The 24,001-nt window shown below is 37.5% G+C and overlaps 1 protein-coding gene across 4 annotated transcripts; it reads right to left on the bottom strand.

Moving 5' to 3' along the window:
• Nucleotides 1–218: 218 nt before the first annotated feature.
• Nucleotides 219–22,439, bottom strand: CHIC1 (cysteine rich hydrophobic domain 1). Of its 4 annotated transcripts, none has more exons than XM_074882586.1 (7): nt 21,239–21,323; nt 20,155–20,300; nt 15,113–15,167; nt 8,285–8,440; nt 5,479–5,535; nt 5,190–5,249; nt 219–4,430 (listed from the first exon to the last, which is right to left on the bottom strand). In XM_074882586.1, exons 2-7 carry the CDS (start codon nt 20,277–20,279, stop codon nt 4,380–4,382), a joined length of 504 nt encoding a protein of 167 aa, XP_074738687.1. In that variant the 5' UTR covers nt 20,280–20,300; nt 21,239–21,323; the 3' UTR covers nt 219–4,379. The 4 variants fall into 4 exon arrangements, with proteins under 4 accessions (XP_074738687.1, XP_074738686.1, XP_074738684.1 ...); XM_074882585.1 differs by having other exon boundaries at nt 20,406–21,309; XM_074882583.1 differs by lacking the exons at nt 20,155–20,300; nt 21,239–21,323 and adding an exon at nt 22,278–22,439.
• Between the last annotated feature and the right edge of the window lie 1,562 nt (nt 22,440–24,001).

The raw sequence follows: 24,001 nt of genomic DNA, 5'->3' as shown, positions 1-24,001 counted from the left end.
GGAAAGCCTTCCTAAACTTTCCAAGTCTTGCTCTTTAAACCAGCCAACCCATACTGAAAGTCCCAATACAGGCACCTGGTCTGGCTGTATCAGAATTGTGTCTTATTTAAAGAAAACCCACCACTACAGACATTCCATTTACAGCTGATCAGCACACTGCTATAGGGAGAGATGCAGAAGCTGGGTTTTTTTCCCCATAAAACACACTGCACTATTCAAAGGTTTTCATCTTTAAATTTAATTAAAGAAAAAGGTCTCAAAGTGATTAAGCATGTCTGACTTCCAGCTTCTTTTAATGGCACAAGCCAGTGCAGTAAGTAGTAGAAAGCGAGCCCAGTTAGAATTTTATTTTAATAAAAAAAAAAAGAGAAAACTCTCAAGATGTGAGGTCCTATTAAAAAAGTGGCCGTTCACTTGTAAACAGAATAAAAATGTTAAGAACAGTTTCATACAGCTTAAACAAAACCACTTTTCTTAAGCAGTACAAGTAATGTTACAACACCGTAAGAACACCAAAAGCAGAAAACAAAAAATATGGCAGAAGAATCACATAACATTACTAAAATGATAAATTATTTACATTGAATATTAATAGCTTGACATTTTTATTGCTCCAATGGTAGTGTGTTGACAAGTAAATGTAGTAAACTGTCATAGTGGGACAATAACAAACATGTACTTATGTTTTTGCATATGGAGTTTTGTACCTATCAAGGAAAGCATAGGAACTTTTTTTTTATTTATCAAGACTACACCAGATTTAGCAAAAATGTTTTCTGTTTTGAAGCCACCCATCTACAACAGAATCCACACTTCCTAGACTTGTCTGTGCACGTCTTAGAACACTTTTTTTGTTTTCCTTCTATGGTAAAACTTCACAGATCCAGGTGGGGAATCAGTAGGTAAGAGCTTTGATGCTCTGCCAGTATTCTTTAATACTTCAGTACTCCTTACATACAAAAGTTACTAGATACAAACCCAAATATTTCCTAGATAAAAACTAGAAAGGAAAATTAGTGTCAACATGTTTATATGAAAAATTAAAACATTGACTTGGTAGACAGTAACTGCTTTTAAAAATCTGCTGCAAACTCACACTACTGATAGTTACTAGTTCCCTTTTCTCCTTACTCTCTATGATGTTTTCTCTTTTGTTGGAACCAGTAAAGGCACTTTACCACTTCCACTACACTTTGCTAACATTTATCTCTGTTATATTGCTACAAATTCTTTCTCCAATTAAGTAGTATCCTCTATAAACTGGTTTGCCAATTCATGCTGACTTTTGTCAAAAGTAAGATTTTCAGTCTCGTGAGATGTAATTACCTGCTGCATGTTATTATGTTAAAGCAAAGGATAGCCCAGGCAAAAAAGAACCTGTAGGCAGAAGTGCATGAGTTCACAGAAGTACTTACAGCTGCCTTCATCTTTAAATGAGCTATGGAACCTGTGTCTTTCAGATGCAAATATAATACTGCGTGCTGGTTTTGCATTTTAACGCAAATGTATCTACTTATTAATACATGGAGCTTACTGTAAATTACAGTTTTGGCTCATACTCTTTACTCGCTGCTTTATGGCCACATATTTAAATGTCTATTAAAACACAAAAAGAAACCCTTTCACAGTTTGAAGACTATACAATTAACAATTAAGGACAAAGTAAAACGTACAGAATTTACAAACTTAAAATGTAAACTTTAAAAACCAATATTCTGTGCTTAAGTGCCTGGCAGTGCCTGGGAGAGACCCAGGGGCAGACAATCTGTTGCGGGCAGAGCATCCTGTGGCACTGGACGTGGCCAGGCCCACAGGAAGGGGATAAAGGTACGAGGGTGGGAAAGCAAAGCCAAGATCTTATTCTGCCTCATATCTCTGGTCATATCGCAGCACGGGGTGGCCAGGGAGTAGCCCAGAGGGACCAGGGGCTCCTCTAGCTCTGGGTGCTCTCAGCTTGGCACAGCACTTCACAGAAACAAGACAAATCAGGTTGAGAAATTTTGACCTGAATATGATGAAGTCAGCACAAACTGAAGAGGATTTCTTTTAGCAGCGAGACTGAAGACTGCTCAGCATCCACTGCTGGCAATGACTAGAACTCTCATTCGGCTTGCCTGTTCTCTCAGTTGGAAAAGAACATTTTGAAAATATAGTCACATAAAGAAGAAAATAAGAACCTGCTGAGTTTTCTTGAGTTTCTTACACAAAAAAAGAAAATTACTAACAAAGTTCTGGCATAACAGTAAGAAACTTCCATTGTTTTGTTAATTAAGCTAAGCTTCCTTCATTTACTCTAGAAACTTCTTTGTAAGGGAAATACATAGAATTGGGTGTGCTATTTCAGTTTTGGTTTACAGTGCATTTTTCTGCCATTAAGTGTTTTCTCTGCTTCCAGTTAACTCTCATCCTAAAAAAATTAATTGGAGAGAACAGTTTGCTTGGCTCTGTAATAGAAGTCTGAGTTGCAAGGTGTAGCTAATGTTAAATTCAAACAACACAGTAGTTTTTTTATTCATTACTTTACAAATGCAATTATACAATTAGTTGTCACCAATCTACCAGTCAAATGAAACCTCTGCACTAAATATACAGATTTCAGAATCTGAAGTATCAGTCTGTGATTGGAAACTACTGCAAGAGCTGGAGCCTGACACTCCTCAGCTGTACAGTAAGAAATTTGATTTGAAGTAACAACTTGCATAAAACTGGCCTTCTGTAAACACTGCGTACAAGAAATCTGGCCTACTACAGTTATTAGAATGCAATGGTCTTAACAAATACTATATTTTAATACAATATTGCATACTGAAAAGATGCGAATACATTCAGAGGAAATCCCAAGTCACCCTGAAACTGAAAAGCAACTTGGGATGATGTCACATGGAGTCAAGTTGCTGCAAAGAAATGCCTGGACACTTACAATGACATTCATCACAACTTGCAGATACTCAAGTCATCTACTGTTTTTTCTCCAATTTCTTATTCTTAGTTAGGAAAGGGAGGGAACTTTCATTTTTCATTTGCTTACTATTATCAACTGGTCCTGCTTAGGCCAGCCATTACAGGAAGTTTTTCTACAATTACTTCCCTTCCTGAGATCAGGCAAACATGGAAGAATCCAAAAATACCTGTGAATTCCACAAGGCATTTGTGGCTCTTCAGAGTGTGCCTGAATGCCAAAACACATACATGAAGCCCTTCAACTGATCCACTTCCTCCCATCAGCATATTTTGAAACACCATTCCGATTTAGATAAAATTTATTTCCACTGGAAAGGATGCCATGTCACTTGGCTGTTAAAACGTTGAAGTATTATCACAATACAAAAATAACATGTTACTTCAGCTTTGACTTGGCTGTTCCAAATTTTTCTCCTCAGTAATGAAAGTCTCCAATTATGAAACACATTTTTCCTTATTTAAAAACAAAACAAAACTTGACATCCATATATTCCTAACTTAGAAAGAGGCTTTAGGATATTTTCCTAATAGCAGCCACCATCTACCCCACAAATGCAACTTTTTCAAAGGTCAACAGTATTTAAGCTTCCTATTTCAGGTGCTACAAACAACACCTGAAATATTTAAAAAAAAAAGACAGAAATGCATTTTTCATCCATTTACTAAACAAAGTGCAACTGAGCCCTACACATCTGATAGTATGTACAAACTCATTATGGCTTTACCATAAAAACAGGATGTGAATGGGTCTATACAATCAGAGGGATACTAGCAAATGTAATGAATAAAACAATGTCAGACTGTTGGCAATAGAATAAGAGCTATATTACATTCTGTAAACCTTGGCATACCACACTTTACATTAGCAAAGAGTCAATATTTACAAATCCATAGTGGGTAAAATAATTAACCCCCTAATGTAAATGATGATTTTGCAAAGTGCAGGACAAAACCAGTGCTGTTGATTCCAAGTCCTATGCAAGCAAGTTATACTAAAATCATTACTACAAGACGCTTACCTGGACATTTCTACTGAGGGTTTATAGGATTGCGACATTTAGAATGAAATATAGTATGACACAGCATTAGAATGCATGTTTGAGGACAGCAAATATAGAAATTAATAAGGCAGCATGCTCAGAACAAGTTTAAGCAGCACTGATGTTAGATCCCTAGTGGCAACTATATCAGTTATTGTTAATGTTAAAAATTCAGAGTGCAACATAGAAGCCTCATTTAACATAAAAAAATGTGCAAATTGTTCTCTTCTTAACAAAAGAAAGTAACATAGCAAGGAAGATATTCTACTGAAGAGCATTTTTAAGTCACAGCAAAGTAGACCATCTTCTTTCCAAAATCATCTACAAGGCACTAAGGGTAGAAAATGACAGGTAACATGAAAGACCAAATGCTGTTCCTCAGTCAGGTCGAAATATGGGATATTTTGGTAAGAACTCTATTAATATTACCTGTTGAAGAAGGGAAAAAGACAAGAACAGAACACAGTAACCAAGAAGTTCAAACCTTCAGCACAATTTCTATGCAACATTAGCTAGTACCTCAGACTAAACATATCTGAGGTATTTTGTAAGAAGGGAATGTTTCCCAGAGTAACAAAGTCTGACTTTTTTGGGGTGACTATCTCTCTTCTACAAGTTTACACAATCTTCACATGAAAATGGATGGTGGAGTAGTAGGACCACCAAAATATTTAGAATTCTGTTTTCCTACATGGACTGTCTGTCTTGATTAAATCTTTATGAAATTCAGAGTTGGCAAAAAAAGAAAAAAAAAGATAAAATATCCAGACAAAAAAACCACTACTATAAAAACGCAATGTTTCTGCACAAATAATTTGAATCAAAGTAATTATGAATACCCGTGGAAAAGGTGGATAAGTGTTAAAGAACTATGGACTGGCGTGGGAATCACCCCAGCGCACCAAGTCCCTGCAGGTCTCCCTCATTACAAATGACAGACCAAAACAAGTGTACCTGCAGTACATATGTAGAATTGTTATGAAAACATGTTTAGTGGTGACAATTTCTAAGTCTCAATATATGCCATGGCTGCTCTTATTAAAAGCAGCCTTCATAGGTGCATGTCAAACACAACTTCACGTTTTTCTGAGAAATCTCTTCAGACAGGCGACAGTCTAGTAAATTAAGGATTTTTTCTATAAAACCAGTTATGTTGAATACTAAATAAGTAACAGAAGTAATACTTACATATTCCATCATATTGCTAGTTTCACATTTCCTTTTACTCAGCTTCCAGTGCAAACCAAGCTAAGAAAATAATTATTAAAGGATTAATACATATCACAGCATTGTTTTGATGAGTAATGTAACAAGCATTAGCAATATCAAATTATTAGGATCTACAATACTTCAGACACAAGTTTAAGATCAGTAAAGTAGGAAATTATAACAAGACTAAAATTTCTACGTGCCAATTATGCAAAAAAACCTTACTATTTTTAAAGCTGAAAAAAACAAGCACTCTAACTTTTCTTACCTTATGATATAGTCTGTTATTTTCCCATTCTAATAACTTCTGAATTGATCTTCTAGTCTAAAAAGTAAGTCAAAACTGTATTATAAATGGTTCAGTAGCCAGCCTCATCCAGAAGAATCTTATTATTGCATTTCTGGCTTAAGATTAATTTAAAGTAAGTTAGTTTTATAAAAGTAGAACCAAGCAAATGAGAAATTATAAATGGAAGTTCTGCCACTTCAACTCCCCACTCCTCAACATCAGATCTTCCTCAGAAAAAAAAAAAAAAAAAAAAACCCACAAGTTTTTTTTTGTTAATTTAGGACTGCAACTTTTCCAGAATTCATTTACTTCATAAGAGATCCTTTTGAATTTAGCATTTTTACCTACCATAGCCAAGCCAACAAAAACAGAATCTCCCACATTCTCTTGGCCAAATACTGTACTCACTACAGGTAGTCTACTGACAACACATAATTTACATATATGGAATTTCCAGATTTTGCTAATGCATTTATTATCTGAATCCTGAAAAAATCTCAACACCACAGAACTCCGGCTCACAACAAACTGTGCCTGTACTTTCAACTCTTGGATATCAAAGTGCATATGACCTTCATGTTTTGTTCTTTCCACAGTTGTGGGAGAGGAGAAGATTTTTGGAGTTTCAGTGATTCTTAAGGTCAAAAAGACCACTGTGATGATCTACTCTTGCTCCTGCATAGTATGCCATGAAATTCCATCCACCATTTTCTTTGCGAAAGCTAATAATGGTAGGTGCACTACACCATCTTGTTAAAAAAAGATACAAAGCTATCCAATCCTGAGTCAAAGACTTAATAGTGGAGAATCCACCACTTCTTTGTAAATTTTTCCAGTGACAAAGCTATCCTTGGAATTGAAAACATTGTTTCCCGTTTCTGCTTAGTTTCATATTCCAGCCTTTGGATCTTGTAATGTCTTTTGTTGCTAGATGAGAGTATGGAGACTGGCTGGCTGGAGTTAATTTCTTCACAGCAGTTTGTATGGTGCTGTGTTTTAGATCTATGACTGAAATAGTGTTGATACCACATCAATGTTTTAGCTATTGCTGAACAGCACTGACCAAAGGGATATCCTGTGCCATGTAATGTCATGCTCAGCAATAAAACTGGGGGCTATTCTTTCCAAAGTACCCTACTGCCCAGAGACAGGCTGTGCTTCAGTCTCCTGGTGGGAGGTGGTGAGTGACTTGCCTTTGCATCACTTTGGCTTTCTTCCCTTTTTTTCCTTCACTTATTAAATTGTCTTTATCTCAATACATGAGTTTTTCTTAATTTTGCTCTTCCGATTCTCTTCCCCATCCTGCTTGGGGTGGATGGGGAGGAGTAAGTAAGCTTAGTTGCTGGCCAGGTTCAACCCACCACAGGAGAAAATTAGGAACCATCTTACACTTGTGATTGTTAGAGTTATCAAATCTCTCTACTATATACACAGATACATACCCACAGAAATAACATGATCTTCCCTACTCCTACTTGGTACATATTATTTGTATCCTTGAGAATTACATTAACACTATGACATCACATGGGCATTTATTAGATTTTCACTAGCACAAGAATATTAAATATGGTTTTAAAACTGCAAATATTCCATCTGTATCTCAAGAATATTCCTCTGCAATAAGGACATGTACAAAAGCAGTTAAAATGAGCTAAAACAAGCCCTATAACTTTTTAGTGATATAGGCTTCATCGACTAGCAGTTCAACAAGCTAACATATTATGCCTTTAGTGCATTTCATTTTAACCAAAAACTCAATGCCAGTCAATGCAACTGTTACTTCCTTAAGCAAGTTGGAAAGTTTGGCAAAACACTTCTGTTTTATTTTCTCTGAAAAGCAATACCTATTCCTTGTTTTTGCTTTCGGTTTGTTTCATTAAAGATCATAAACTCTCAAAATCCAGAAGCATTATTTTTTAACAGATTTTTACTTAAGATATTTTTCTATAATTAAATTGACAAGTGTGAGAGTTGGTTTTTTTTCCTAGTGCACCTACATACTATTTACATTTATCCATAAGATTTTATGGCTACAAGTCTCACAAACTATGTAGCTGCAAAGAATATAATTACACTGTATCTATGTATTTCCTAAACATTTACTGCTGTGATAAATCAATTCTAAGTGTAAACCATAGAGGTAATTAAGATCATGTTTACCTGAGAATGCTAAAGCGCTTTTCAGAATTATTACTTTGGACCTGATTACAAGAACTGTCAACTTTCTGTTGAAATAAATAAATAAATAAAATGGAAGTCTTTAAAACTCCCAAATAGAAAATGAATTTGTTCTTAATAGAAACAGCACAGTAAAATATGTCAAATAAACCACAGCTCAGAAATGTTAACGGTAACTATCACATACAAAAAAGTGATTTTTAATTTAAAAAAATATTTATTCTGGGGTGTGAGCATGTCTGTGAAGAGGAAAGGTAATTTTCACTCCAGTTCAGGCAGTCTTTGAAGGTCCATGTCCAGTTCTGCACTCATTTAATTCAATTCTTAGACCTTTAGACATCATGGAAATTTAGGTTATCATCCTGTTCTTTGAACTGAGATGGGATTAGCTATTCCTAAAGCTATTAATTCAATTAGTAATTTGGTATCGTTTGCTTCAGTAATAAACATTTTTTTATTTTCTAAGGAATGGAAAACGGAATAGCCTTTTGCATGCAAGAGAGAAAAAAAGGGTTTTGAAATGGGGATGATACTATTAAATGTTATTTAGTGTCATCGGTAATTGCAAAATAAATAGAATAAGAAGAATGAAACATGTACTTACTCTTTTGTTAAGACAGACTACAGGCCACAGGCTACAGCCCAGTGTGCAGCAGCAGCACAGACAGCCACAAAGCAGCCATTTTACATTGACAGGGAGATTCTTTCTTAAACAGGCATTCACACGACTGATACTGGTCTTGAATTCTTCTGGGGCAACCTGCAACAGAAGTGCAGAACTTCAGTGGAAAGCAATTATGGGTGCATTTTCTCAGTAACTGCCTCTACAAATTAAAATGTAAGTGAAACATAATACCATTATACAATACGACCTCATCTTCTAAACCACTAGTCACCCAGTGATCATGAAAAGTCACTTTCCTGTGACAAATTCATTTATGGTGCATGCTTTGCAAAAACTTGCATTAAAATGCTAAACACTGATTAGATGAACAGCCTCATCCTTAGTTATTGCACCATTAATAAACCAACTGTCCTGATAACATAGTGGTCCCAAACAAAACTGGAGTGGGAAACTGCTGTGCAAGATATGCACTGGCTACACTGACCAAAAAAAACCTGGAAGAATGACAGATAATCTTGTTTCCAAGGGAATGTGGAACAGCTTCATAGTAAAAACACTTGTGTGTCACATAGGAAAAAAGGATAACATTGTCCAAATTAATTTCATATCAATGCAAGTCTACACTGCATCTGGGTGAAGGTGGGCCTCTGTCCACAATAAATTCCTAAAGTGGTCCATATCAACATGGGGCCACAACTTCACTTGTGGCCGCTTTCTAAAATAGGGAAGCTGGGAAAGACATATACTGGATTATATTCAAGGCAAAGAAATGCATCTTGTACAGGGTTATGAATAAAGCCTAGCTGTTGAACAACTTATTTAAATTAAGGAATATTCAACAGAGCTTACTCAAAATAGTATTTTCTATATGTTGCCAGTACAGAGTCACAGTGGAAAACCACATTTTCTATCAGAAATAAGCTACTTTCTCTGCTAGCAGATGTTTCTTACGAAAAGAGTGAGAGCACTTACCTATTTACATACCCCAAATCCCTCATCTCTCTACAGAATCTAAATAGGTTATATCTGACAAGTCAAATATGGATTTGTGGCATTGACTCCAAGATGGCACTCTTAATTGTAACACAATCCAGCATTCAAATGCACAAAGCAGAATAATCAGATTCAACTTTGAGAGACCAGTCAGGCACAACAACTCAAAAAAAAAAAAAAATCTTTCTTAACTACTTGACATGTTGAAGAAAAAATTCCCTAGCATTAGTCTGCATACAAAGCTGTGCAACTACAACAGCAACAACAACAAAAGCATTAATTTAATGACAAAGACTCCTTTCACCAAAGGAGCAAAACTATGGGACAGGAAACGGAGAGGACCTGATCCTGCTACCTCCGCCTATTCACAAAAGCTAAATTCAATAAAACATTGCAGGAAAGGGAGTAAATAAATACAACATCTGTTTCCTGGCCATTCAGATCACGCAGTATAGAGTCAGAGGTCATCTGGGTTTGTACACAAGCCAGGCCTACAGTTAGTAATATAAGAACATAATTTAACACTGTGATATTTTACTGCAGGAATTGATAAGTGCACAGAAAGTATTTCTTTTGCAATTATACAGGCACCCCCCCACACCCCATTAAACAGATGGTCTTATAATTCTTTTTACATATACAAATGAAGCAAGTAAAAAAATTTTCTTTAGACTGATGGGAACATCAACATTTAAATATATTTTTACATTAGATGGTTTAAAAAAAAAGAAAGAAAATGACAAAAAGAAACAGAGATCCTATGTATTGGGACATTTCCAATGAACAGAAAAAAAAAATCACATTGTAATGTGGAAAACTAGCGTGTACTTGCATGTATCTGAAACAGAAGGTTTTACAGATCTCTTTGCCAATGCTGGCTCTTGTATTTAGGATGTAACAAGTATCAGATGCACGTGACCAAGACCATTTCATCATCAGTGTGGGAAAATGTTTTACAGTAAAGTACAACTGAGTTGGTTGTATGCAGTACAAGTAACGCTGTACAGCTTCTGCAGTCAGACATGCTTCAAAGTAAATTGAGATTACATACATTAACAAACTAGCATTCTCAGCTCTTAAGGAAGTTTATATGTTCCTAACAGATACATACAAATGGCACTTTCCTTGATAAGTCTTTTGCAACTTATATGTATCATTCTGTTTATTTGAAGGATAAAAATAAATAGTTTTTTTCTTGACCCCATTAGTACTTTTGCAATGATTCCCACTAAGAAAAGAGAATGTTTCTTTTTCTATTAGCCACAAAGTTTACCTGACCTTCACAACACGACACCCCAACCCCAAAATACAGCTGTATAAACCTACCAAAACCAATGGAATTGCACACTCTAGAATGTAGTTTAACATGAAAAAACCTTATCATCAGTGATAACATCCAACATGAAAAGAAGTCAACCAGATTCTTAGATCACAGCTGGCAGAAAAACTGGGGACCTAATAAGCAAGTACTGGGATGGTGAGATTCCCTATTTCTGTGCTACTTTTAAGGGAGTCACTGTTCACATCAGGTTAACAGTTTGATGCTACTTTCTAAGAACAGTGTTGAAGTACTCTCCTTCCTGTAGAGCACAGCACTGCCAATAGCTAAACTCAAAACCAACTTTGAATGCCACCAAGAAACAGAGAAAATATCTATTTCAGAAATTTTGGTATGATGTTTACCTTCATATAGTATTATGAAAGCACCATTACTACCCGCTAATGCATCAAATCCTTTCATGTAAAGGTGAATCTCTCAGCTGCAACATAAGATGAAATTACTTAAGATGGTTTTGACTAACCCAAACTACTGCATGTATTCCTCTGTTTAAGAAATGTAATCACAATAAATATTACTGTCAGCCAACGACATATCTTCATTTGAAACTAAAGGAACTGGTGACCAAGATAAGCCTCATTTTGTGATAAATAGAAGCAAAACACAGTTTTCTTGCTCTCAGTTTACAGCTCAGTAACAGTTAAATATTGTTATACTGTCACAAAGAACAAAATATCTGTAAATAAAATCACTGTTCCAAATGAAACAGTCACCAAAGAATTTTGTTGATTTTTTGTCATAATTTTGTCTCGCCTTTCTTGCAGGTACAGATATTGAAAGGTTAATGTGAAATGACTAATGTATTTGAAACAAATGGAGAATTAACAGCGCCTCCTGCACTGCGAAAGCTCCCTAAGAAAGTCTAGTTTTGAGTAATTTTGGAAAGTCTCTGGGAGCGTTTCTGTCTGGGTCTTGAAAAGAATGAGATTAGTACATAGCTTCTGGCTGTGCAGTACACCTTGTAAAGAGACATTAGTTCCTTTTAGGTCTTTAAGGGAGGGGAAAAAAAAAACCAAACATAAAAGGAAAGGAGGGGGTGTCATAATATTTTACAACAGGATGCCAGAGAATCTACAAACACAGGAAGAAAGCAAGTAAAGCCCAGCAGGCCCGATCTTTCTCCTTCAATCATGATCACAAACCCTATCAATCACACGTTGCAATGGGATCACAACACCAAGACCACGTTTTATGGCTTACATTTCCCTGCGTTGCACAGTAATCTCTGTATAGGACCCTTATTGTTTTAAGATCAGGGCAGGAAACTCCACTTTTTTCCTTAAAGTTCACTGACTTCATCATTTTCTTGTCACCTGGAGCAGCATGTGCTATTGTGTCATATATCAATATGAGTATTTTGTTAAAAGCTTTTAAATGCTTGCTTTAAAAGAATTAATAATCCTATAGAACTGTAGCATACAGTATTTAAATTTTGTCAGAATTTAAATTTAGGCCAAAGTCCAATCACATTATTAAAAGTTAAATATTGCCTCTGTATTAAGTGTAGTCAAATCTTTTCTTAAAATATTCCATTGAAAAGAATGCACTGTTCAAAAGCCTAAGCTCAGCTTTTATTAACCAGCTGAAGCTTGCATCTCATCCTGAAAGATAAATATTGTCAACCTAGCTGAATCAGCTAGGCCCAACATCTGACCTGATATTTTCCTTTATTGTTTTACTGTCTATGTTTTATTCTCAGATACACACATTGACCTCTCCCAAAAAAAACAACAAACATGTCTCAATTATTTAAGATGTAATTACATGCATCTTAGTTCGAGGCTAATTTACAATAACTATCCAGACTGGGAGATGAGGAGGTAGGGGAGATAGGTGAAGAAGAAGGGGTATTTCCGATTTTAAAAAAAGAAAATTAGCGGAAGGTTTACTAGCATCATCATGTAGATGGACAAACTGAGGGTCCGAAAGCTTAAGTAAATTCCTAAGACTACACAGTGGCAAAAATCCAAAAAGTTAGTGCTTCTGGGTGAAAGGCATAGCTAGTTTTATCTATTTTGGATTTTTAATGTGCATTGGATAGATTTTAATCCTGTGTTTAAAAATCTAGATCTTCATCTGTGCTTATTAAAAAGAAAAACAGTACCATAGAGAAATTTATCAACCCCACCTAATGGCTTCACCTTTTACACTGCATTAGCAGATGGGATATATTATTAATATCAATTCACAATGGACAACAAAGCCATTAAACTTAATGTTACACAGACATTCTGAATAAAGTATGACATTGCCTTATATTAGCTGTGTACTAATGCAAGTTCATAGTAAACATTTTAATCACAAATTGTTAATATAAACAGTCACTATGCTATTCATAAATTGTGATTTCATAAAAAGTAAAAATTCATATTTTAAGCACAGTAAAAGATCTTAAAGTGCTGTATCAATTGACTACAATGCTTATTATTGTGAATTATTTATCAGGGTTATCTGAAGAAAACCCTCTTACTGGAAAAAACGAAGTTTTCATTTTCAATAGGGATAACAGTGATTGACTGCCACAATCAGAGGAAGAAGCAGATTACTTATTTCTTGCAATTCATGAAAGTATTAAAAACCAAAAAACCCACAACTGGTTTTTAATGTCTTTCATGACAGCGTGTGGCAGGTAGTAAGAAAAATGTGGTTACTATCTTATTTGATTGGTGTTTTCCCCTCACAAAAGGAAACTAATTTATTTTCAAAGTCTTCTTACTTAGAAAGCCCCTCAAATCCACTTATGAGAAAAAGATAACAGGATATCAAGATTCTCAACAGAAGCATACCTATATACAGCAAATCCCCGCTCATGTGATTTATGTTGTCACTGACTAGATCTATAGAACAAGGAGGGTAAATGCCAAGTAGAAGAACTTCCTCTCTCCTCTGCTAAATTACATCCAAGCAGTCAACTGAACTTCAAATTAAACTCTTGTTCACTGTCTATTTAACAAGAGGAGGACAATCAAATGTAAAGTGTGACAGGCATTGATGCTCATATTAAAAAGTGTAGGCCGCGGGGGCTGGGTTTGGTTTGTTTTTTCAATACACACAAACATACTTTAGAGAGGCAGAAAGAGAAAAAATTATATAATCAAATTAAGTTTTAACATCTTCTGCTAGGTATTTTCTGTAGGCTTATTTATAACAAACTACAACTTGACTAAAAGAACATAAAAATTGTTACTTCCAAAAAGTATTCTGTGGCTTTTCAGTGATCAGAAGGAGCTTTGCAGAAAAGAATAAACACCAGACATGCAAGATAGTGAAATGCAAATGGTATTATCACCAGCCCTCACACTAGACCTATGGAATCAGTAAGAGTTTTCCTTTTGAGCTCAGTGAGATTCCGAAGCAAGGCCAGAGTTTCCATGCTGTCTTTTAACAACCAAAAATTCCAAATAGCAACCTGCTTTTCAATTGCACTGCTGTCAAAAAAGCTAGACAAATTCAAAGCAAGTATTTTATTCATTATACTCTGGGGTGAAAATGAAGGAGAAAAACCCCAGATGAATTTGGCAGAACCAGGAGATGCCATCCAGCTGCATTGTAGTATATTGTTAATATGACTCAACAGCAACTGCAAGAGGCTGCAGAGGTAGTGTAGCTGTATGGTGTAACATTAGAGAAAGTACTAAGAGACAAATAAACTCTTTCCTCGCAAATTCTGGAAGAGATACACAAGGGGGATATTAATTGAAGCAAAATAAAAGCACTAGAGTGTGACACAGCAGAAAGAAAAAAATCCAAGAGAGAAAGAATTAAAAATTTAAGTCCAAAAGAAATAAAATTATGAAAAGAAGTTAAAACCATAACCAAGAATTTTGTTACAAGATTTCATGAATTATTAGCTACAAATGAATATTTATTAAACTTGCATTTAGTAAGATGCCAGGACTCCAGAGAAAGCAAGAGACTTGTCACCACTAATTTTCAGAACTAAACAACTATTGTATTTCTGAAAATGTACTAAAAACTTACTTAATTTGTAGATTTGACACTATAATGTTTTGTTCCTTAAAGCTTCAGCTAAAACAGATTCTCTTGTGGAGATCTGTCGAATATAAACTCAAGGCTTGATAGACATATTAAAAAGAGAGGTTCAGTATTTGAAATACTTTAATTCACACAGGAGGTAGCACAAACTCCAGATATCTACAAAGCAAGGTTAAGTGAGTCTGGCTTTCATGTAAATTGCCTGCATGAAAACAGTATGATGACATGTTGAGCTTTTCTGTGTTTGGAATGTCAATAACGATAGCAATCACTGCAAATCGTTTTTTCTTGTTTCAAAGTACACTGTAGGGACTGGTCATCAATCAGCTAGTTCATACAGGACAGAGTTAATTCAACAGTCTGCAACGGAGTGCTGCCCTGCACTGCGCTGTGGATTCGTAAGCATGTATTTGTAACACAGAAACCACTGGATGCACTGGATCTTTCCATTTAAAAGAACAGTTTAATCTCACACTTACCTTCCCTGTCAGAACAGAAGGAAATTCTGTATCAAACTTGTTGCTCAAGCCAAACCTTGAAAACAAAAGAGACAAACAAAATATATTCCACCTAACTTATTTTGTTTCCCTTAATAAAAAAAATTAATAGATTTTGTACTTAAAAAAACCCCACCTATTAATTTTTTTTGCCCTTACATTTACATTATTTCATGAGCTTTCAATCTAAGTTTATATAAGGTCTCATAAGGTCATTTACAAGACAGAGAAATATAGCTTGTTGCCTTACTTCAATACTTTCAAGTCGCTAGAAGTGTAAAAATTCTTCTGTGATTGGATGGCAGTAAGTTTCAATCTTTGCTTTCAGAAAAGAAACCTCCAGCTATTAAATTCCAGTTTTCTAGGTTCAATAATCCTTTTACTGCTATTTTTTTTACTCATGCAATTTATTCACATGCAACAGATAAAGCTAGTTATAAGGAACCCATTCATCATCACCTTAGAAATTTATAACCATATAGTTTTAAAAAATTGCTTTCAGCTGAGTTAAACTATCTCATGCAAAACATGTAAGAGCCACAAAGAACAGTTTTAAAACAACTATGAACTGGAAAATTCAGTCTTAGGTATCACTGTGACTATTCTTTATTGAAATGTTCTTGGGTTTGAGCAAGAGGTAAGTCTTCATTATAACCAGTGAAACCTACAGGGAGCTAGACTTTGCTTGTAAACCTGTGTTACCACTAGCTCCAAAACTAATGAACGGACTGAAATTTCCAAAAAGCTAGTATTTGTGGATCAGCAGGATACCAGCAGTGCAGGCTGACTTGACTTTTTTATTTTATTTAAAGCATGTAAGTAGGCAAGAAGTTAACTAAGCTCTGATGTTAAACCTGCTAGCTTCTGCAGAACAAGAACTCTCATCTTCCATCCCCTCTACTGTAACTGAAATCTTTAACCTTTGCAATGCAGTATTTTAACAAAATACAACAGCAGCTGGCCCCTCAGCCACAACCTTTACATTTGAACAGAGCTTAATGTTAAGTTTATCAAGTTAAATATACATCGTTTACTGTCAGCTCTGCTAAACTATCTCCTGAGTATTTTTGTTCAAAAAAAGAAAAAACAAAACAAAACAACAAAAGGATCACGGCCAAAAAGGGGAGGCACAAATACAGTTGGTATTGTGATATTTATTGTAGAAACAAACCTTCTAGAGAGATAGTATTTGCTTTGAGTCAAACCGACACCTGAAGTACTCCTTACTGGTCACTTGTACCAATACTAGTATTGCTGAAATGTCAGCAGTCCCCTATTGTTACATAATACAGTCATACTCATGTGCACAGTGTAATAATTCAGATATCCAGACTTGGCAGTGTAACTTGTTCAGAAATATACAAAAACTTAAACCTTAAAGAAGGGAGAAGCATAATAAATGAACTTGTGCTGTCTTTAGAAATCCAGTAAGCTAATTAAAATGTTTGTCAACAATACTGGTGAAGTCCAATCAAGTTCTTCAATGGCTAATTTAAGCCCTGGCTCTTGTGAAGAGCAGCATATTGGAGCACTAACATTAAAAACACCCCCAAAGAGTAGATCTTAATTGAAGTGTTTCTCAACCTTTGTCTCTTAAGCTACTCTAAGCACTATAACCAATTGCCACCTACTTGTGTTTGTTTCATTCAACATATTTTCACTGAAGTTTCTAGACCTGAATGTGAGTGAACTGAACATCAGCAGGGCATGGGCTACTGCACGTCCAAGTAAACTGGAAAGCCATGATGTAAAATCAGTGTTACAAAAACAAACAGTAAAAACAGTAAGATATCAGGCAAGCACAAAGGTTGCTAATATAAACACATTTCCATTCTCTGTGAATTTAATCTGCCAAGTCAGCCTCCACATTTTGTAGCTTTTCTTTTTAAGCTGAAATGTTCCACATTTTGTTATACTATGTATTTATTTTTAAGGAAGCTTGAAGACCAATGCAGTAGTCTTTTCAGTCTTTAAAAAAAAATAAATCCAGAAGAGACTAATGATATGAAGCACATACAGAAGCTTGTTCTGAGGAATATAGACTTTTCTGTGTATCAGCAATGAAACTACCTGAAATGATCACAAAGTTGTAGCAACTGGACAACATAATAAATGAACGACTGGAAAGTTCAGGTAATACTGCAGAATTATTTACCCATATAACAGATTAATTCCACTAAATCATGCCAAAGGTCCACTAGCCCAGAACACTGACTCTTACAGTGGCCAGTAACAGACGTTTAGGAAACAGGGAAGGAAAAAAAAAAAAAAAAAAGCAAGGAAACATGTCCTAGCATTTCTGCGGAACACTCTTCTGACCTTCAATAATTCATAGTTCAAAACCTTCCTAAGCCATAGGTAGTGTCTTTTATCTCATTGGTCACATATACTCATTAACATTCCCATTGCACCACCAAGTTCCATAAGGAATAACATAAATTAATGCTTTCCAATTGAGTTCTGTTAAGAATACAAGACCACAACATTACATTAAATTTGAAGACTGATAATTTCATTAAACATATTTAAAACCCAAAACTTTAATCAGTTGCCAAAACATTCCATTCAGCTATAACACAACCAAGAAACCTCAGTTACAGAAATGCACTGACACCTGCAAGTGGCTCAAATATAAAAGGTTTTGACTATATGAAAACAGGACTATGTTACGTTACACTAAGTTTAGTCAGCATCACTGATGGCCTTTAGCACAGTTTTACTAAAGTGTCTCTAGAAGTTTTATAGACTATCCTTGTGATTATTTACCATGTAGTTCAGAAACATTAAACTCCTATTAAATGGGGTGGGGGAATCAAAGAACCAATTTTTTTTTTTTTCAGAAATGTTAAAGCAGAATGTTACATAGTTCTACATCTTTGCAAGCAACTTTGTAAAAGTAGTAAAATGTTATTAGAATATTTAATGTAAAAAAAGTTAAGACCTAAAGTCTTGATTAAGAGATAAGTAACTTCGTTAGACCTTCTACAACAGACTAATGATGTAGCATGATTTGGCCTATGAAGTCTTCTAAAATTCAGTATATTTAAAAATAGCTATGTAAAATAAATTCTAGTACCTGTCCTTTAAATCATTTAAAACATCAGTTGGTGGCAACTTATTTCTGGGCCAGTTCACTGGCTCTTCAGTGAAAGCTGCCCAAAGTCTAACATTTAGAAATTCAGATAAGTCACCCATATACTTCAGTTGCAATTTTCTCACAGGATGACAAATACCTCTAAAGACAAGGCACTGTTTTGTACAGGCAACAACACTGGAACAGAATTAGGAAGCCCTCGCTTTCTAGTTCTTCGTCTCTCTTTCCCTGTTTTAATGTTTGGCATCAGACAAGTCCTATCACCTCATTTGTCCCCATCTGTAAAGTGGAAAGAATGCAACTTCTCATAGGGAGCTGTAATAAGGTATGTAAGATCCCTCAAAATTAAAGACTGAAACAAACACCCTGAATAATCAGTTGTAAAGCCCACCTGCAACTGGTATCACATTATAAAATTCTTTCTGTTAGTTTACAAAGCACAAGGAAGTAAGGTTTCCTGTCCCCAGAACCAAAACAGGACGATTTTGGATAACACTTTCTCATATCTAGAAGAGACATATTTATAGGTGCTTTACTTCTTTTTTCCTTTTGACTTAAATAGCACTTCATTCTCATTTATCCCACTGCTGTATTTATAGATAGTAATCAGTCTTACTAGACTACACAAGCTAAACCCATTTAGTCAACTCTCACAGAATAGGCTCTCCAGCCTCCTTTCAGCATGGCTCCTTTCCCCATACCTAATCCAGGTTATGTTTAACCTACCTTGAACAGACGAACTCAGATCCTACATACTATTCTTTATGGGGTACCATCTAAGCTTTGTCCAGCATGACAGAATAAAGAAGACATTCATCAAGAGCCCTGAGCTGAAACCTCCTTGAACACTCAACATTTCTCTTCCTAGTCTAAGACCTTTTCCTATGAAGCCAACAGAACTACTGAAGAGCATCCCTACCCATGGATGACGTCTTGGAAAACAAAGCTTTTGATAACTGGTGGAAGGCTGGGGTCATTTGTTATTTTAAATATGTAGAATCTGCTATTTTAAATATGTGGAAGATAGAGTAATATCAGACAATATTCCAGTGTCATCTTATCACAACTGAGAGCACCTGGCTCTTCCCTGCCTTCCCTAATTGATGACAATACGCTTTTCATTAGCACCTGGATTGTGGATCCCTGGGGCACTCCTACAGAAAATATAATGGAATAACAAAAGTTAACTTGTATCCAAAACTAGGGGATTCGCAGACTTAAGCAGGAATCACAGGCTGCATACTAAGGGCAAAAATATGTTTAATGGCTATTTTGTTTTCTCATTACTATCCATGCACATGGACTTAACGATATAGAAAAGTTATATCAGATAAATAAAAACTTATAACCAAGTTAAGAGTTTGTTTACTGTTTCGTTTTTAAAAGTTATTGCCATTGCTTTGGTAGGCATATGACTCAGGCTTCACTAAAAATGTTTATGTTGAGATATTTGGACACACCAACCAGAGTCATGCTGACTGTGCAAGAAACAGTGAACAATGGGTTTATAACTCATTAAAATGGAACTTCAGAAGCAAAGAAAATGCATTTACTAGGTCCTAGTAATTTCTCTGTGCTAAAATGCAAAAGCTTTTTGAAAACAATATGACTGATAACTAATTTTTTCAAGTATGAGTGTAAGAGCGTTGAACAAGATGAGCATAAATTTTGCTAACCACTTTCACATACATTCTTACTCTATTGAGTAAAATAAAAACAAATACACTTTACATGATCATTCTTACGATGCACAGGGGTAAAAGGGTTAGCAAAACAGTCAGTGAAGAAAGCAAGATCCTGCTAAAAATCCTTGGATTCTTAGAATTTATATTTAGTACTGTTGGATACTGCAGTAGAACTCTATTAGGGTCAGCAGCTCACTGAGAAGGTCATAAGAATAAAAGCTCTCATGCAAGAAACTAGTACATACTTTGAATCTACTAACTTGGGAGTTTTATAAGAGGCCTGTACATGAAAAGCTGGACCAGAAGATGACACTGGAATTAGAGAATTATCCCTTCTCTGTGCACCAAAAGTATCCAAGAAGGCCAGCATCAGATGAGGAACAGAAAGCACCTGAAACAAAAATCCAAGGAAAATAATGGCTTTTTAAAAAATAAAGTTTTCTTTTCTTTTTCTCTTTTTTTTAATAGAGTGACTTGTCAGGACAGAAATTTTTACCAGCAACGTTCCAGAGAGGTTCAGAAAACAAACACAAGTTTTACTTGATGATGTATCTCACTTTAGTAACTAGAGCAGGCTGCTTCTGGAAGCCAACTGATTTCAAAAGCAGCAGATCTGTGTGATCAAAAAGTGACAGAATTTCAGAGCTGATACATACTAACCAGAAACTCTTTAGGAAGCAAAATATTTCCCATTTAATACGGAGGTTAGGATTACATACTATGCTGTCCAGGGTTTATTTGCATTTTATTGATAACATACACTGTTTTCATTAATATAAGGAGATTTTTAAATGCATCATGAATGGATAAAAGCTGCCTTCTACCATTCAGGTAGATATACTTGTTACAGGAAGAAAGCTGGGAGGAGTGGAAGAAAGGGAAAATACAGTAGATGGGAATTCAGTTCGGGTAGTTACAAGGACACGTATGCTAGCTCATGATTTCCACATCACTTACAAGTATTGCTTTCTTTTGATGTAGACATCACTTGTTGACAAGAGTTCTTGGAGATGCTCCTGCCCATCCCCAAAAGATGCTAGAGCCAAGGATCTTTAAGGAACATTGCTAATACACAAAAAGCATCACAGCAGACAAAGCAAATAAGTGTGTAACATTTTTTCTAGTTTAGCGTTTAAAATCAGGTAACTAATAAGACGGGTATGTGGTAATCTCATCATTTTGCTTGTGTTACACCCCTCCTTTAGTCAGGCCACATGCTATTTGGGATCAGGACAGAAAGAAATTCCATCAACACAAGCAAGTACACTGCGGTGCAGCAGAGCAACTATCCACTGGCACTAGCTCAATGCAAACCTGATTTAGACTTACATGATGGACACAGTATCAAATCCAACATTAGGATGAGAGAGCCTTCCCCACCCAGTGTTTTTGCTGCAGATAGCTACATCACACTGCACCTATTTAGAGAGAAATGTGTGTTCTTTTATGCAATCCAAAGACAGACCCAAAGCAACACAAGCTTGATGGATCTCCGTAATACAAAAATTTCAATACTTCTCTCCCTGACATGAAAATGACTGTAACAACCAACAACTTGTTATAGATGTACTTTGCTACGTTAATTCCTCCGCTTGCAGGAGTAGGAATATTAAGAAAATCCCTACAAGTAAACATTACATATAAGGTCACACAGTTTGCTCATCTTCTGATCCAACTGTTTAAATGACTAGCAAACATTCTGGCTCACGTTACATTCTAACGATAAAAACACTAAATCCAAACCAAACTTGCAACTAAGTTTGGAGTAGATAAACTACAACGCAGCCGTGTGCCTCCTCCGCAGTGCAGTGTGGGGGCTCCATGGCTCAGCTGAGACGAGAAAGGGTCATAGTGAAATTGTTTGAACAGACTGCTCATCCTCACATCGTGTGGCGTTTACTTTTTATCTAACAGATTGTTTGGAAAAAGAAGTACACCCAGGGCTGTCAGGGCTGATTAGCTGCTGCTTCTGCACCGAACAGCCAACTGAACTTCAGGTGTTCATTCATGACTTTGGGTTGCCTCGAGCTACTGGAAAATACAAAGTTTCCCGTTTTAAACATGTTAAAAGCAAAACTCCTCTCACAAAACAGGTGATGGAGGGGGTGGAGAGGGAGCAGGGCTGCAGATCACGGTAACGCGGGCAGCTCGCCTCCGCGGGGGAAGGGGAGGCAGGGGGCAAAAAGGGACGGGGCACAGTCCTCCTCGCATCCTCACGCCCTCCCGGCACCGCCAGCAGGCAACCGTACCCGGGCAGGACGGTGCCGCCAGCAGCCCGGTGCTCCCGCCCGGCCGCTGCCGCCGCCCCCGCCCCGCCACACCGGCCTGTCACGCTGCCTCGTGCCCGCCGCCAGCCCCCACTCCTTACACGGTGATGTGCCCGGCGCCCCGTACCGCTACGGGATCCGGCGCGTCGCGGGGCCGGGGCAGCTCCTGGCTCCGCACCACAGGCTCGAACTCCTCCTCCTCCTCCTCCTCCAGTTCATAGATAGTGTCGAAGTCCGCCATATTGGGGAGTAGTACGCTCATCTCAACCCCTCCCCCCGCGCGGCCTCGCCACGCGCCTGCGCACTGCGCGCGGGGGGGGTGGAGCCCCGTGCGCCGCCGGCGGCGGGAGGCCGGCGCGCAGGCGCAGTGGAGCCCGAGGCGGCGTGTGCGCGCGCGCCGCCGTGAGAGTGTTGAGGGGTGTAGGGGGGGCGCCTGGCCCCGCGGGGTGGCGGAGAGGGTGTCGGGCTGCCCGCCCGCGGCGGGAGCCCTGCTGAGGGGACGTGGGTATCCCTCGCCGCCTCTCGGGAGGTGGTGCCCGCGGGGCCGTAGCAGCCGACCCCGGCGAGAGGAGGCAGCTACTGCTGCTGCTGCTGCTGTCGCCGCTGCCGCCGCCGCCGCCGCGCCTCAGGTGCGCGCGCCCCTTCCCGCTGCACCGCGCCTGGGGCGGGGGTCGCGAGCCGGCGCGAGGGGGCTGCTGAGGGAAGGAGGGGGTGTCCCGCCCGCCTGTCGGCGCGGCAAGCGGCACTCCTCTGGGTTTTACCCCCTTTCCAGGTGGATTGCTGTGGCGTTTTTAATAAAAAGCATCCGGGTGGATACCTTCCCCTTGTCACTTCCCATCTTTAGCCGCCCGCTTGCTTAGGCTGTACTCGGGCCGCTCACCGGGGTGGCGGGGTTGTAGGTAGGGAGCTGCGCGGACGCTGAGGTGAAGGAAGAGGGGGCGATTTTAACGATGAGGCCAGTGGTTGTTGAATTCTCCTGAGGCTTTAGATAATTGTTCTGGGTTTGTTGGTCGATTTGGAAATCGAGTTGTGTCCTGAAGGGTAATGGGGTGGTGAGAGGGAAGCAAATCCACATAGGAGTCCCAAAATTGGAGAAGAGAAATAGAATACTTGAGAGCGGAGGAATGCTCCCCCCCCCTTAGTGTAATAATTATTGAGGTAATGTTAAGCACTGTATTAGTCACCTACTGCAAATGTGAGCCAAAAAAGTATTGGTGTTTTTAATGGCAATAATCAGAAACAAAATTCTGAGAGGGTTTTTGGGTGTTTTTTTGTTGTTTAAATTTTGGTGTGTTTGTTTTGTTTTATTATTACTGTAGCTACTGTAAAGTGATGTGTTTTGTCTGTTGTGTGGCCAAATCTGAATTCCTGACCCACAGCTACTGTAAGGAAGGGACCTCCTCCTCCTAAAAGAATGGGTCTCTATCCCTGTCATTCTGGGAAAACACTTCCCTCATAAATTGTCTTTGCTGTTTTTCAGGACTTTCTAGACTGCAGCAAAATGCAGTGGCCTTGATTGTGAAAATTTTTGCTACTGCTGAAAGCAAAATTGCATGAGCTACGGTTTTATCAGTGCCACGTACTCTTACTTCAGCACATTATCCATCTTATTTGGAGTTGCAGGTAAATCACACTCTAATGACTTGAGAAAAAAATCATAACTAAGGGACAAGATATTGTTATAAAATGAAATTAAAATATATGTTCTATGTTTTGTTTTTGTCAAAAGAATTTTTTCTTGCTTAATGATGAATATGGTTGATAAATTGCAGAGAAAGTAAGCCTGGGACAGAACATATGTCACTGTCATTGACCAAAAATAAAA

Source organism: Strix uralensis, chromosome 13 (assembly GCF_047716275.1).
Source record: "Strix uralensis isolate ZFMK-TIS-50842 chromosome 13, bStrUra1, whole genome shotgun sequence".
Taxonomy (NCBI): Eukaryota; Metazoa; Chordata; class Aves; order Strigiformes; family Strigidae; genus Strix; species Strix uralensis.
The sequence above is the reverse complement of the archived record's forward strand: the minus strand, read 5'-3'. Positions and strand labels throughout refer to the sequence as shown.